Source organism: Macaca nemestrina, chromosome 7, assembly GCF_043159975.1.
Source record: "Macaca nemestrina isolate mMacNem1 chromosome 7, mMacNem.hap1, whole genome shotgun sequence".
NCBI classification, from domain to species: Eukaryota; Metazoa; Chordata; class Mammalia; order Primates; family Cercopithecidae; genus Macaca; species Macaca nemestrina.
The window spans coordinates 32,187,834-32,204,301 of NC_092131.1; the positions used below are offsets into that span (position 1 = coordinate 32,187,834).

Here is a 16,468-nt window from a genome sequence, read left to right on the forward strand (position 1 = left end):
GATAAACTTCAACCTGTGATCTAGAAGATAAAGATGGGAAAATAATTAAAAATGAGAGAAAAGTTAACATGAAGGAAAGATCCAGAATGTCTCAAAAAAGAGTTCTAAAAGCAGAGACAAATAAGAGGATAGCTTTCCTTAAAGAAAAACACTAGTTTCCAGACTGAAAGTGCCTACCAAATGTCCAGGAGGAAGAATAAAAAACAGGTCCAGGCCTAAACACTGGTTAAATTTCAGAATCCCAAAATATGTCAGCAGCAGCAAATCCATATGGCTCTGCAGCAACTTACTTATTGCCTCCTTGCAGGAAAGAATTTGTCTGAAGGGCATAAGGCACAGTGAGAGACCAAGTTTTAGAGCAGGAGTGAACATTTATTAAAAAGTTTTAGAGCAGGAATGAAAGGAAGTAAAGTACACGTGGAAGAGGGCCAAGCAGACAACTTGAGAGATCCAAGTGCCTGTCTGACCTTAGACTTGGGGTTTTATACATTGGCATGCTTCTCGGGTTTTGTATCTCTCCTCCCTTGATTTTTCCATGGGGTAAGCTGTCTGCATGTGCAGTGGCCTGCCAGCACTTGAGAGGGGCCTCATGGGCAGTGTGTTGGCTGCAGTTGTGCACGTGCTCATTTGAAGTGTTTTTGCCTTACCAGTCGAGGGTTCCTAGAGGAAGGTCATATACCAGTTAAACTCCATCATTTTGCTTCTAACTGCACATGCTTGAGCCTACCCGTCCAACTCCTGAGATCTTATTGGGAAATGGCTAATCACTAGCTTCAGGTGTTTTCTGTTGTTAGGAGCCTGCCTTTCCCTGGCATACGCTGCTACCAATTATTATTTTAGAGAAACCAGTTTAACAACTGCCTGACCATCACCTGATGATAACCTGACACTCCTTGGTGGTGGCGGGGGCCCTCTCATGCCCGGCTCATGTCTGCCTAGCTACCTATCCTAACATCCTAACATTTCCCCTTCCAGAGTTCAACAGTTTGTTTCCACTGAGTTTAAATGTTTTACTCAACTTACAGATAAAATAAAGAAACTGAATCATAGTTACTGAAGAGACTCTGTTATAAATGTTTAAAACATAAACATAAAAACTAATCAAACAAATGTGCAAGGGAGGGTGGGACATGATGTAAATGCAATAAATGCCAAACTGGGAATTAACAAATACAATGTAATGTCAATGAAAGAAACATAAATCAACTAAAGTTACTAACTACTATTATACGTCTAGGGAGTGAGACCAGTAGGGATTTTATTTACCATGTATATGTATTCTATGTAAGACAACTTTTTATGAGAATTTTGCAAAGAATCAAGATAATGATGGCTTTTGAAAAAAGAAGAGGAGAAATGAGAGGAAGAAGAGCAGAAAGAGGGAAGCAAGGAGGAGAAAGGAGAAGCAGCAGCAGTAGCGAAGAAGCCATACCAAATTGAGGTTCACTTGTTTGATAACCTTGAGAACAGAACCCACAGTTCTGCTCACAACAGACTCTAAACACATATGCTACCAATTAATATTGGTGTGTAGGAATTAACATCACAATATGCTAAAAGCAGAAAAGGTACCTCTGGAGTAACTGCTGGTGCAGAAGATTCCTGCCAGTAAGGCAAACAAGTCAACTCATACCTACCCTCAACTCACTTCTGAATGCAGATTTAAGAAGAGCACACCCGCTCTTAATGAAATGGAACTATATTAGTAACCAGTACAAAGGGTGAAGGAGGAAAGAACAAGTGAGGAAAGAGGTCTGCCATCTGCTGCATACTTACATTGTTGATCAGGTAGACGCCCCGCCCCCTAGAAGATGCCACTGGTTTTACTATCCAAGGTCCCCGGTCCTTTGAATATGAATCTGCTCAAAATATTGGGAGATAAAAAACGGAGGAAACAAAGAAAAAGAATGAACTTGAGTTTATTATATCAACTTTCAACAAGGGTTATCTACTCCGGGAACCCAAAAATCTTACAAATTTCTACGTGTTGGGCAGTAACTAAAATTACCTATATTTTTGGACTTGCCTTAAAAATAAAAATAGAAGGAGGGAGGAGAAAAGAGGCCAGCAAAACCACTCCCATAATAATTTCTTCCACTATTTCCCCTCTTTCTTTTTTTTTTTTTTTTTTAAGGCAGGGTATTGCTCTGTTGACCAGGCTGGAGTGCAGTGGTGCTTCCATAGCTTATTGCAGCCTCAACCTCTGGGGCTCAGTCCTTCCACCTCGGCCTCCTGAGTTAATGGGACTACAAGCATGGGCCACCATGCCCAGCTGATTGTTTTTAACTTTTTGTAGAGATGGGGGTTCTCCATGTTGCTCAGGCTGGTCTTGAAATCCTGACCTCAAGCGATTCTCCCACCTCAGCCTCCCAAAGCGCTGGAATTACAGGCAGAAGACACCATGCCCAGCCTCCCCTCTTTCTTGAATGAGAAGATAAAAACAAAAGAAGGCAAACATCTGGGTGTTAGTCTATTATTGTCACAAAGAACCATCATGAATCCTTGAAATTCCTACCTCTGTTAAATAGAGGACCTCAGGCAAACAGTGTCAATGTAAGCCAAAATCTAGATCTTATAATACAGCTACTCTCCTTAAATATTTCCTCCAAGCTTATAAAAAAAAAAAAAAAAAATTCGCCTTAAATCAAGCAATGTGCCAGTGGAGACGAAGGACAATCATTTACAAGCGATTAAAAGGTACGATGTGTCCTGTTCCTTTCCCAGGTTCAGCTTTACACTTTAAATCCCTTTGGATCATGAAAAGAGAAAGCAGACAACTGACACTAAGCCTCCCAGAGGCTTGCAAGTGGTCTGAGGAGAAGCAGCTCTGTCTTCCACTTAGGTAGTGTCAGAAGTCAGGGGAGAGAAGCAGGCTAGAGCTCTCAGTGCTGCTGATTCTCACATCCCAGACTGGAGAGGGAGCACTGGTGCCAACTGTGCCTCTTCCACTTTTGATGAAATACGTCAGGTGGCAGCAGTCATTACTGTTTCAAAGCGAGATGGGCTGAAAGGTAAAAACTGAGAGACTTTTTTTTTTTGGTATTTTTCTTCAATGAAAGAGGAGAGAAAGGGTAGTGTGGGGAAATAAATCAAGCAAATGCAAATGTTTCTGAGCAGATCTCACAAAGACTTCCTTTTTCCAAATTGCCTAGGTTGCTGTGCGCCAAGATATCAGTACCAGTTTATCTAGAATACAACAGTATAAACCTAAGAAAGTTCCCTATAGTTTCTGCTCCTCTGATTAGAGTTATTAAGAGGCAAGTCCTTTTCTAGGGCTCTAATATCAGAACAAGACTTTCAGACACTGGAGTCCTGAAGTTTTGCACACTTCCCTCTACACTGCATTTGGGCCTATACCAGGCAGGCCTTCAGAAGGAGCTCTCTAGGCTCAGCTCCTTTTCCCAGATGACTTGCCAGCAACTACTCGTCTCCTTTTCTTTCCTCTCCCTCTGACATGAGCCAGTCTCTTCAAGGCCTCCCAAACAAACTTGACTTTGTCAATGCCACAAACCATTTCAGCAGGAAGAAAGAAAGAGATCTTTTGTTCACTCTCCCCCATATTCCTCTGCCTTTTCCCTTGATGCAGAATTAACAGAATTAGAAAAAATTTAATGTGCTGCACAGAATTTAAAACTCTGTGAGCAATTCTACTTCTAGAACTATATCCTCTAGTTCTACTCACACATGTGTAAAATACTGCATATATAAGATTTTCAATGCTGTGTTATAACAGCAAAATATTAATTAAATACACTACAATGCATCTGTATGAAGGGTCAGCAAACTATTTTTGTAAAAAGCCAGGGAACAAATATTTTAGGCTTTGCAGGTCATGCAGTTTCCGTGGCAGTTATCTAAGTCTGCAGTTGTAGCTTGAAAGTAGCCACAAACAATATGTAAACAAAGGGGTGTGGCTGTTTACATAAAATTTTATGTATGAACACTGAATTTCATATGATTTCTACACACCACAAAATTTTATTCTTCTTTTGATTTCTTTCCAACCATTTAAAAATGGTCCTTAGCTTGTGGGACACACAAAAACTGGCAGAAGACCAATTTCACTCAAGGGATATAGTTTGTAGACATCGAATCTACACAATGGAATATTAAGCAGACACACAAAATAAGAATGTTATTAATGAAGTGATATGGAATGATCTTGAAGACAGCCTGTCAAATAAAAAAAAACAGTGCAGGGCAATGTATGTTATATATGCCCATCTGTTTATATACACACACAAGTTATTTGCTAGTAAATGCAAAGAATATCTCTAGAGAGTATGTAAAAAACTAGTAATGCTGATCATCTCTGGGGAGGAAAACGGGATGACTGAGGAACAAGAGGAGAAAAGAGACTTTTCACTGATGATTGTTTTGGAATTTCTTTTGTACCATGGGAATATATTACCTTTCAAAAAGTATAATAATTTTAAAGTCCTGCTATAGAAGACATATTTATAGTTATATATGACAAAAAAAATAAATTTCCATAAAGTGAGGCCTGAATATATGTATGTGTATTCAGTTTATGCATTTTTTTCACTTTGCCATTTTCCCCAGATACTGAGCAGACTGAACAGAATGCCTGAGCAAGAAGCTATTAATATTAAAACAAAACAAAAAATAACAACAGTTTCCAAACGTCACTCATTCAATACCTCTAAGTATCTAATCTGTGTCTATCAGTTTGCTAGGTGTGAGGCGCACAGTGATAAAAAATACAGTCTTTACCGTCATGAAGATTAGACTAGCCGAGAAAACAGACATTGAACAAGTAATTACAGACAATGAGAGTTATAAAAAGGAAGTACAAGGTTCTATAGAAATGTCTAAGAAAATGACCAGGCTAGTTATTAACAGGCTCACTCACAACTGTAATCCCAGCACTTTGGGAGGCTGCAGCAGGAGGATCCCTTGAGGCCAGGAGTTCAAGACCAGGCTGGCCAACATAGCAAGACTGTTTCTACGGAAAATAAAAAAATTAGCCAGGCATGGTGGTGCGTGGCTGCGGTCCCAGCTACTTCTAAGGCTGAGGTGGGCAGATTACTTGAGCCCAGGAATTTGAGGAGACAGCGAGCTAGGATTGCACTACAGCCTGGGTGAGAGAACAAGAACCTGGGGAGGAAGGGGACGGAAGGTGGGGAGGGGAGGGGACAGAAGGAGAGGGGAAGGGAAGGTAGCGCAGGGTAGGGCAGGGTAGGGCAGGGCAGGGCAGGGCAGGGAAGGGAAAGGAAGGGAAGGGAAGGGAAGGGAAGGGAAGGGAAGGGGTCAAAGCTGTCTGGAGACAGTACCCTCTACTTTGTGAACTAGGCTTATCAGAAGTTAATGCTCTTGGCTGGGTGTGGTGGCTCATGCCTGTAATCCAGCACTTTGGGAGGCCCAGGTGGGTGGATCACCTGAGGTCAGGAGTTTGAAACCAGTCTGGCCAACATGGTGAAACCCCGTCTCTACTAAAAATACAAAAATTAGCCAGGTGTGGTGGTGCACGTCTGTTATCCCAGCTACTCAGGAGGTTGAACCAGAAGAATTGTTTGAACCCAGGAAGCAGAGGTTGCAGTGAGCCAAGATCGAGCCATTGCAGTCCAGCCTGGGCAACAGAGTGAGACTCTGTCCCCCCAAAAAAATAAGTTAATGTTTCTTCTGGTGCTTCACTATGACTGAAATCCTAAATGTTCTTGAAATTGTAAATATCAAAGACTTGTCTTTCATGCTAGTCTTTTCTCCTTGATTTGTGATATTTTCAGAACAAGGATTGTTCTCTTTTACAGGTTCTAAATATGTGGGTAGGAAGCAAGAAAAATCAGGGGCAAAGGCCAGGCAGACTTGCTCAGGAGCCTCTGTTTCAGGATGAAGATGTACTAAACAGGTTCCCCAGTTCTTTCAAGTGCTTTCCAGTTCCTACAGTGGCAGCAGGCTTGGTCTAACAGAAACAGCAATGAACCTGGAGTAGAAAGATCTGAGTTGCAATTCTGGCTTTTCAAGTATATGACTCTAGAGGTAGTGTGCTTAAATCATCTAGTCTTACCTTTAAAATGAGATTTTAAAAATTTAGCCTGATTTGCTAAGATCTCTTATAACTCTAAAATTGTAATTCTACATATTTACCCATTGCTTTGAAATCTAGTCATCTGTAATTAGTTGGTGGACATGAAAATTCACATGTTAGAATCATTTCTCAGTCTCTCTTACAACTAGAGATGGCCATAGAGCCCAATTCTGGGGAAAGTTTTGCTTTTATGATACTGGTATCACCCCATCTTCTTCTTTGTTGCTTCTTTCTTCCTTCTGCTTAGAAAGCTGTCCCCTTGAGGGGAATGGCTAGAGTTGGCAAAAGAGCTTTAGTCAGCGTCTTCAGGGTCACAGACCTCTAATTCTATTCTACTAAATACTGTAACTGGCAGTGATGGCACCAGGAGCCTAGATAGACCAGTGTACCATGTATTCCAACCCCTACACTCAAGTTACTGAGAATAGTTTGGGGAGTACCCAGGCTTTCACATCTCTGGAGACAGTGATTGGTCTCTAGGCTATATCTTTACAGGTTTTCTCTTATTAGAACAAAAAGCTATAAATTCATGAGACCACCTTGGCTGTTGTCTCTAGTGTTTTTAGGCAATCCTCATGTCCAATCCTTATCAGTTCTCTTTCAAAGGCCCTGCAGAGGCTATTTCAACCACTTTCTGCCTTTTTAGACACCCACCCATTCCTAGGCCCCTCACTCCTGGCACAAGACCTCATCAACCTGTTCACCAAGAAGGCTAGGAATTTGTAACAAACCTATTTACCTGCTTTCCTCTCCATCTAAAATGTTATCTGGGTCATCAACTTAGTCTTATTCCTTCTCCTCTTTCAGGAGACACATGCCCACTTCTCTTTCTAATGCCTACCCTTCTACTTGGGTTCTTGATTTAACCCTCTCCTGCCTCCTCTGAGACCTCATTCCCTTGTTCCTCTTCAATCTCCCTTTCCTCTCTGATTCTCTGTGGTGCTGCTTCTTTTTTTCTCTCCCTTAGTAATCACATCCATCTCCATACCTGTAGCTTCCAGAAACTACATCTCTGGCCAGAACTCAAAGCTGCTCTTACAACTGCCTACAAAACACACTACCTGGATGCCCCATCGAAATCCAAATCCATCCCTTGTCCAAAACGTAACATTCCTCTTCCCCTTTAACAGCTCCTCCTTTGCCTTCCTGGTTACATTCCCTGGTAAAAAACCCAATGGTCTTCCTAGCTTCTCATACTCAAACCTTAGGATGCCTCTTTGACCCCTGCCTCACTTCCCATACACAGGCAGTCATGTTTGTTCTCGCACTCTTTCTACTCATACCTATCCATTTTATCCACATCACTGCAGTAACCTTCAAAGAGATCACCATTTTCTTCTCTCTGCTTCTGCCAACTCATTTCACATAGTTATATTTCTAAAGGCCAGTCTGTTTATGGTGTCCCTTTCCTTCCAAAAAAACTTCCTACTGCCCACACTCAAGCACTAGAGGGCCAGAACATAATACTATTAATTAGTATTATTTTAACTACTACTAATTAATAGTAGTTATTAATAACATAACTACAACTTTAGTTAGTAGTTAAACATAACATACTAAAAGTAAAATAGTAAAACATAGTAAAAACATAGTATTAATATAGTTAGTAAACATAACTACTACTAATAATACAAACATAGCCTGAAATAGGAAATAGTATTAAACATTTATCAAGCCACCCCTATCAGGCACCATCCCAAGTGCTTTCCACATATTAACCTACTTAAATATCTTGACAACATTATAAGGTCAGCACCAGCAATACTCCCATTTTATAGATGTGGACATTAAGGCACAGAAGTTGGAGTAGCTTGGCTAAAGTCACATAGCAAAAATTTCCTTAACTACAAATTTGCAGCTTTGAGTGCATTGAAGCTCAAAGTTCATTCATTTAATTAGAGGTCTATGTGACCCACTGCAGAGCCATCTGTGGGCAGACAATGAATTGCCAACCAATGGCCCCAGCCAGAGCAACAAATGCTATTAGATAAATGGTGAAGCAGGCGTTCCTGATGAACTGCTGGTCTCCTCTGCCAAAATATGGAACAATTCACTAGGTGACCCAGAGAGACTGGCAAGCCTAACAGGTTAAAAGAATCAAAAGTCAGGAAGTCTAGAGATAACTCTCTCTTTTCCCCATGCTACTTCGTCTATCCATAAAACAGAAATAGTCTCTTACTTGGACTTCTTGGGAGGAAAACTGTCCTCTCTGTGCGTCTCACCTGATGTTCCTCATGGGAGAAGTGACTTCTCTCACACTGGTGCTACTGGGGAATGGTCACTGCATGCACGCTGCCCAGTGCCATCAGCAATGAAGCAAAGAGATGAAGAGCATGGCCTCTGAAGCCAAACTGCCAGTTTGAACCCTAACTCTACCATTTGCAAACTGCGTAACTCATGGAAAGTTTCTTAACCAAACTGTACCTTAGTCGCCTCATCTATAATACTACCACAGTAGAGGTGCCACTTAAAAGAGTGCCTACCAGAAAGGAAACATTCAGTATTAGTTATTACCACTGTAATTTGGACTTTCACAAGAGACCTGCCTCACATCTCATCTGTACTCATGTCTCTTCTGTGCACTAAGCCTAGTGAGTCAGGCTCTGCGCCTGTGGAGGAAAGCCTGAAACCAGCCCAGTGCCTCCGCCTGGCCTGGGTGGGTAAGTTCATAATGATGCAAAAGAAATAAGAAGCCCACTTTAGATCTGGATCCAGGCCATGTGTTTCTGTATCACTTTACCAGCCATACAGCTGACACTTAGATGCCTATTTGGCTCCCATGTGTATTTTTTTTTATTAGTCTGAACTCAAAGGGGAGAGAATGTGACTAACTTGTAGCTCCAAACCCTAACATCCAAAGATATGTGATATCTCTACTCCCAAAGAACATAAATTACACAAGACTAGAAATCGAGGCTGAAAGAACGTTTCTTAAATGGCAAGGGAAAAAGGGATACTGAAAAGGAAGCATGTATAATTCATATGCAGGAATATAAAGTATCCTCACAGGCCAGGCGTGGTGGATCATGCCTGTCATCTCAGAGTTTTGCGAAGCCAAGAGGGGAGGATTCTTTGAGCCCAGGTGTTCAAGACCAGCCTGGGTAACAGAGCGAGATCCCATCTCTACAAAAAATTTAAAAATTAGCTGAGCCTGGTGCTGCACGCCTGTATTCCCAGCTACTTGGGAGGCTGAGGAGGAGGGATCACTTGAGCCCAGCAAGCAAAGAGTGCAGTGAGCCGTGATCGTGCCACTGCGGTCCTAGGCTATAGAGGGAGACTCTGTCTCTCTAAAAAAAAAACAAAAAAAAATCCTTACATAGGCACCAAGTCATCAATAGAGAGAAGGGACATCAAGCAAAAATACGTAAGGGGCATGCTTATATGATGCCAACGTGTCCTTACAAAAATAACACTGACAAGTTTATCGAGCATATCAGAATAAAAATAGTTTTTAAAGTTACCTCTGCAACTGTTTTACTAAAGAGTCACAGTTGTCTAAGGATTTGGAAAGCCCTGATTGGTTGACACCTTGAGGCGGCTTTTGGGGTAAATATTCCCCAGGTTCAGTTGCTGGGGACTGGGGCATTCTCTGTCAAGCACTTACTACAAAATTCCGCGTACTCAGCTGGCAGGAGGAAGGTCTGGGGGAGGATGTGAAAAGCCTTGAATCCATGTGTATGCTGCATTCGAATAATGTTTTTGTACAGTCGGTCCTTCCGGGTAAGTTCATAAGACCTAAAAAATCAAATAAGTAATTCCATTCAGTAAACCATGACTCAGAATTTTCCTGTGCACATTCTAAAGAGTTAGAGTTCACAGTCTTAGACCAGTTAGTGAAGACAGTATTATATCCTAAACATATCACTGTTAATCCAAAGGCTTATTAATCATTTTTATCAAATGGGTTTTTTGGTCAAATTTTTTTCATTAAGATAAAATCTCCATACCATAAAATTTGCCCTTTTTAACGTGTAATTCTATGAGTTTGGACAAACACATACAATTATGTAATCACCACCACAATCAAGATAAACAACAGTTTCAACATCCCAAAAAGTTACCTCAAGTCCCCCTGTAGTGGACCCTCCCAATCACCTCCAGCCCCTGGGAAAACATTCATTTGTTTTCTGTCCTTATAATTTTGCCTTTTCCAGAAAGTCAAATAAGTGGAATCGGACAGTGTGTATCCTTTTGAGACTAGCTTCTTTCACGGAGCACAACCCATTTGAAATTTATCGTTGTTGTTGTATGTATCAGTATTCTGTCCCTTTTCTTGCTCAGTAGTAATCCACTGTATAGATGTACCACAGTTATCCATTCACCAGTTGAAGGCATTTGGGCTGTTTAGTTTTTGGAGATTATGAACTGTTTAGTTTTTGGAGATTATGAACAAAGTTGCTATAAAGCATTTCCATATGATTTTTATATGAATGTACGTTTTTGTAAGTTTTACTGTAAACGTAAGTTTTTATTTCTTTAGAAGTGGGACCACTTCGTTGTTCAGTAAGTTGTTTTAGTTATTTATTGTTGTACAACAAATTACCTTAAAATACAGCAGCTTAAAATCACAATAAATATTTATGACCTCATAGTTTCTGGGGCCAGGAATGTGGGAGTGAGAGAGCTACATAGTTCTGTCCCAAGGTCCTTTATGAGGTTACAGTCAAGATACTGGCCAGCACTGCAGTCATCAGGCTCAAGAGCAGATGGAAAACCCAACTTCCAGATGGCTCATCACTCATATGGGGCTGCCTGCTTGCAGGAGGCCTCAGTTCCTCCCCACATGAACCTTTTCATAAGGCCAAGTGCCTTCAAGATGTGATAACTGGTTTCTCCCAAATCAAGTGATCCAAGAAAGTGAGCAAGAAGCTGTAATGTCTTTTACAATCTAGTCTCAGAAGCGACAGTCACTTCTGTCATATTCCACTAGTTAGAGGCAACTCACTAAATCTAGTCGACACTCAAGAACAGAAAAATTAAGCTCAACCTTTAGAAAGCAATGTCAAAGAATTTATGGACACATTTTACAATCACCACATAAGTATATGTTAAACTTTATAATAAACTGCCAAATGTGATTCTGAGGATATTGGAAAAACAAGCTCCGTTTCTCCTGCTATATTCTGAGATACTGAGGAAAAATCAGTGTTTTTCCTACTCTGTAATTTTAATTCAACATAATCACTCAACACTGCAGACACCAAATGTGTGGGGGGTTTCCCCACACACAAAGCAAGCAATCTTGCAGTGGGTGTCTTCTAATTCAACTCAATTTTGACCCTACCTACCTGGAGATAGTGTCAGTTCCCACAAGTTGAAGGCTCAGTCCCACAAAACTGCCTCCCACTTCCAATGCCAATAGCAAGCCCCAAGTTGTTTTACCTGTGCTTCTAACCACCTGGCTATAAATAGGGGTCCCTACAACTCCCTCTTTGTGTTCAATTAATTTGTTAGAGCAGCTCACAGAACTGAGAGCAACACTTATGTTTACTGGTTTATTAAAAGGGATATTACAAAGGATATAGAGGAAGAGATGCACAGGGTGAGGTATGAGAAAAGAGGCGCAGAACCTCTATGTGCTCTCTGGGCACACTACTGGCCAAGAATCTCCATGTGTTCTGTTACCCAGAAGCTCTCCAAACCCAGTCCTTTGGGGGTTTTACGAAAGCTTCATTACACAAGCATAATTGATTGGACACTGGTGACTAATTTAGCTTTCAGCCCCTCTTTCCTTCCTGGAGGCTGAGGTGTGGGCTGGAAGTCCTAAACCTCTAATCACACCTTGGTCTTTTCTTGTAACCAGTTCCCATCCTGAAGCTACCTAGGGACAGCCAGGCACCAGTTAAGTCATTAGTATATAAAAGGACACTTCTCACTCTGGAGATTCCAAGGAGTCAAGGAGTTATATGTCAGGAAACACGAGGAAGACTAACTACATATTTCACAAGATCACAGTTATCCAGAGTGGCTATACCACTGTGCATTCCCGCCAGCAAAAGTATTCCAGTTGCCATGCATCCTGGCCCACACTCAGTGTCTTCTGGTTTTTGTTTTTAGCCATTCTAATGGATATATTGATACTTCGTATAGTTTTAATTTGTATTCCATTAATTACTAATGCCACTGAGCATTTTTCATAAGCATCTTTTATTTGCCATCCCTGTATCTTCTTTGGTGAGGCATCCATTCAGATATTTTACCCATTTTGAAAAATAAAGTTGTTTGTTTCCTTATGATTGAGTTTTAAGAGTTTGTTATATATTCTGGACACAAATTCTTTATCAGTTACGTGTTCTGCAAATATTTTCTCCAGTCCATAGCTTGTTTTTTCATTTTCTTAACAGTGTCTTTCAAACAGCAGATATTTTTAATTTTTAAAAAGTCAAATTTATCAATTTTTTCCTTTTATGACTGTGCTTCTATTGCTGTATCTAGGAATCCTTTGTCTAACACAAGGTTGCAAAGGTCTTCTCTACTCTGTTTTCTTCTATAAGTTTTACAGTTTATGTTTTATTTTTAGGTCTATGACTCTTATTTCAAATGGGTTTTTAAAAATTGATTCACAAGTATAAAAATCTATTCTAAAACAGATTTCAAATATAAGTAAACAACAAAAAAAAAGTTTGACTATTGATAAATATACCCAAAATTTCAGGTTATAAAAACCGAACCTGTGAAAGAAATTCTAGCTCCAAAAGCTTCAACAAAGTCTATACTATTCACTATTACAAATCATTATAAAATATTTTAGGAACCCTGTGTGTTTTACTTTAATGGAATCATGATTCTCTAATAGTATAAAAACATTTGGATTAATCAGATAGTGAAAAAAACACCAGTACTCCAACTAAAAGCAAGCTCCCAGACCAAAGCATTCTGGAAGTTTTTATACCACAGGTATCTACAGATGTGACCTTCTGAGAAACACAGCATGGCAAAAAAAATTCTGAGTTAATTCTAAGTAGAATGTAAATTGAGAAAGATTAACTACTAAAACATCAGAATTTCTGAGATGTTTTCTTAATTTGTTTTTAGGGGGAAAAGCATTTAGCATATTTTTTAAAAAAGACTGTCCAGGAAAATCAAACACATGGTTATCTAATTCATATTGATAAATCTATTGCCATAGCAATAACTGTCCAACCTCTCATGTAACTATGTGGAACTCATATCATCACTAGCACCACAGGCCTGAAATGACCCTCCTGGATGGGACGCAAGACAAGCCTTAACTTGTCTTGACCCAGGTTAGGAACCCCGTTGAGAACTTAACTACATCATTGAGTGATGGATATAGAAGAGGCAAAGTTATAAAGAAAATCAGGAAAATTAGTGCCTTAAAACCAAGGTAGTAATTACTATTATATCAGGGGTACATTCTTGTGTACAGTACTTCGAAAAGGCACTTTGGTTAGCCTCGACTGGACTCACTGGTCTATGATTTGTTCCACTCCTTCAAAATCAACTAAGAACCTTTGTAGTAATCATTAAAAACTTATTCAACCTGTTCCACAGTTCAAATTCCTTTCTATGATTTCAAAAACTGCTTTGTTAAATCTAGGTACCACAAACATTTCTTTCTTATCTATGGCCCTCTTCTGAAATCCAGAGCAGAGGTACTCAATTTTTAGTGTACATAATAAGAATGACCTAGAGAACTTCCTTAAAAATGCATGTGAGACCCAGGTCTCACCTCTCAAAATTCTGGGATGAAGCCCAGGATTCTGCATTTTAAACAAACACCCCAGAAGATTCTGATACAGACAGTCCAGGACCCACACTAACTGCTGATTTAATCTACAACAGTAATTTCCTAACTTCCCTGTTACAAATTACCTCAATGTTTTTTAAATATATAGCTTTCCAGGTACATATTTACCTGGAAAGGTAAGGTACCTAGAAAGTGCTTAAATATGCACCTTCTCTGGAGATGGTAAATTCTATGAATCTGCAATGGGACCTGAGAATGCATATTTTGCAAAAGTACCCTAGGTAATTCTTATCATTAGGGAATTAGAAACACTGAACCAGAGGGTAAAGAAAAGGATGCATTCTCCCACAGATGCCCCACATCAGTGGTTTCCAAACTTCTTTGCTTGGTACATCCTAGAATCTGGGGAAACTATACACCCCCTTGCATGTTTAAGCTGACATGTAAGATTTTTCATCATAAATTTAAATTGTTCCAAAGAACCTGATGAATGATAAATATTACATTAAGACAAAATTGTAACACCAATCTTTTTTTTTCTTTTTCTTTTCTTTTTTTTTTTTTTGAGACAGGGTCTCTCTGTGTTGCCCAGGCTGGAGTGCAGTGACACAATCACAGCTCACTGAAGCCCTGACCACCCCAAACTCAGGTGATCCTCCCACCTCAGCATCCCAAGTTGCTAGGCACATGCCACCATGCCCAGCTAAATTTTTTTTTTTTTTAGAGCCACGGTTTTGCCATGTTGTCCACGCTGGTCTCCAACTCCTGGGGCTCAAGCGACCTGCCTGCCTCGGCCTCCCAAAGTGCTGGGATCACAGACACGAGCCGCTGCACCCAGCCAACACCACACTTTTAAGTATACTGAAGGGAACCTAAATAACATAAAGATTCAATACCTCATTTTTTAAATGTCATTAAAGGAAAAGCTTTCTGTCAGTAAAATTTTCACTTTTTAAAATATGCTTTTTAATGAAGTTAACATATGTACAGAAATGTATACAAAGTACAAGGCAGGGCATGATGAATGTTGACAAAGTGAACACACCTGTGTAGCCGCCACTCAGGTTGTGTATAGAACATTCCCAGCATACCAGAAAAGCCTCCCTTGGACCGCCACACAGACACTATCCCTCAGCCACTCTTGTTTGTAATTCTTCCATTTCATTTCCCACAAACAACAGGTTAGCCTAACATATTTAATACTTGTCTTTTACATCATATCATACCTTCTCTACAGCAAAATTACACATAGGAATTGAAATATAATATTTTTAATTCCCTGTGATCATAAGGCTATAACTGTTTATATATACATAACTGATTATCATTCCAAGTATTGTAGTATACAATTCATCCAAACACCAATGACACTCAATTCTGTGAACTCCTTCCTAATTATACATCAAAAATCACAAAATGATCAGTCATTAAAATTATGTTTAATGATCTATCAGCTAATAGCTAGATTATATCATCCTTCAATTATTTTAAAAACAAAGAAATAGAAACTACCATCATGCAAAAAGGATTTGTTATGCTATTACTAGAATTCAACTAGACACGAATTTTTTTCTACCTTTCTTTGGAACCCTGAAAATTTCTACACCTAAGGACAACATACCAGACTAAGATTCTAGGTGAGCCATTCTTTAATAAAAGTGAAAAAACAGTAACTGTGAAGGGGAAGTAAGAAAGGCAAACCCACCATCATGAGGTACTCCCAAGCAGCTCAATTTTAGGAAAGAGAATCAGAAACTATCTCCTTTAAAACCATCCATGTCTATATAGCCCTTAGAAAGTGTTCACGTATGCTCAGGGATATGAACACAACAGTTTGATTTGCAGAGTACTGTTCTGTAACAGAAAAATTTCTTCTGGCTGGGCGTGGTGGCTCATGCCTGTAATCCTAGCACTTTGGGAGGCCAAGGCGGGCAGATCATTTGAGGTCAGGAGTTTGAGACCAGCCTGGCCAATGTGGTGAAACCTTGTCTCTCCCAAAAATACAATAATTAGCCAGGCATGGTGGCGCAAGCTTGTAATCCCAGCTACTGGGGAGGCTGAGGCAGGAGAATTGCTTGAACTCAGGAGGCAGAGGCTGCAGTGAGCCAAGATCATGCCACTGCCCTCCAGCCTGGGTGACAGAGCGATACTCGTCTCAAAAAAAAAAAAAAGTCTTCTTCTACTTTATTTTCTTCTCCCTCTTCTTTAAGGACATTAGTTACCTCTGCTGGCTACATGCCCCAACATCACGTACCTTTAAATGAAGCAAAGCAGCTACAAAGAGTATTACCTGGGAAAGTGATTAACTTTTTGTGCTTCAGAGAGGGTGCGCAGTAAGAAGGGTTTCAGGTGGGATCCTGTCCACATTAGGTTATAGTCAGTGCTGCTTGGGTGAACCTGAGGGCAGACAGAAAGACAACAGGCAAAAAAACATCAGAGATACCCCTTCTCCAGGAAAAGCAATGGCAGAAAAAGCCACAGTGATTTTTTCATCCATAGTGTACTCATGGGGGTGGCCCAATTAGTACATGAGCCTAGTGAGACAAAAGCAGTGCACCGTAGAACAAGTTTAAAGAATAGGAGGGTTGGGCAAATCCCAGATGCAGAAACCAAAATAAATTAACCCTTCTGTAGAAGTCCATGATGTCTCTTAATATTTTTGTATTTCTTTCTCAGGCTGTCCTTATCCTTGCAGATACTGAGTATGA

General features: G+C 40.1%; 1 protein-coding gene across 20 annotated transcripts in view; it reads right to left on the bottom strand.

Moving 5' to 3' along the window:
- Window positions 1–16,468, bottom strand: part of LOC105495767 (tubulin tyrosine ligase like 5) — a 291,082-nt gene that overhangs the window by 252,996 nt on the left and 21,618 nt on the right. For all 20 annotated transcript variants that reach the window (XR_011625701.1, XR_011625700.1, XR_011625699.1 and 17 more), the window contains exons 5-7: window positions 16,051–16,157; window positions 9,654–9,784; window positions 1,777–1,859 (exon numbers count right to left, since the gene is read on the bottom strand). Coding sequence is in view for 16 of the 20 variants with exons in the window: in XM_011765497.3 (XP_011763799.2) it covers window positions 1,777–1,859; window positions 9,654–9,784; window positions 16,051–16,157 (321 nt within the window). In the remaining 4 variants the exon portion in view is untranslated. The remainder of the gene's footprint in view (window positions 1–1,776; window positions 1,860–9,653; window positions 9,785–16,050; window positions 16,158–16,468) is intronic.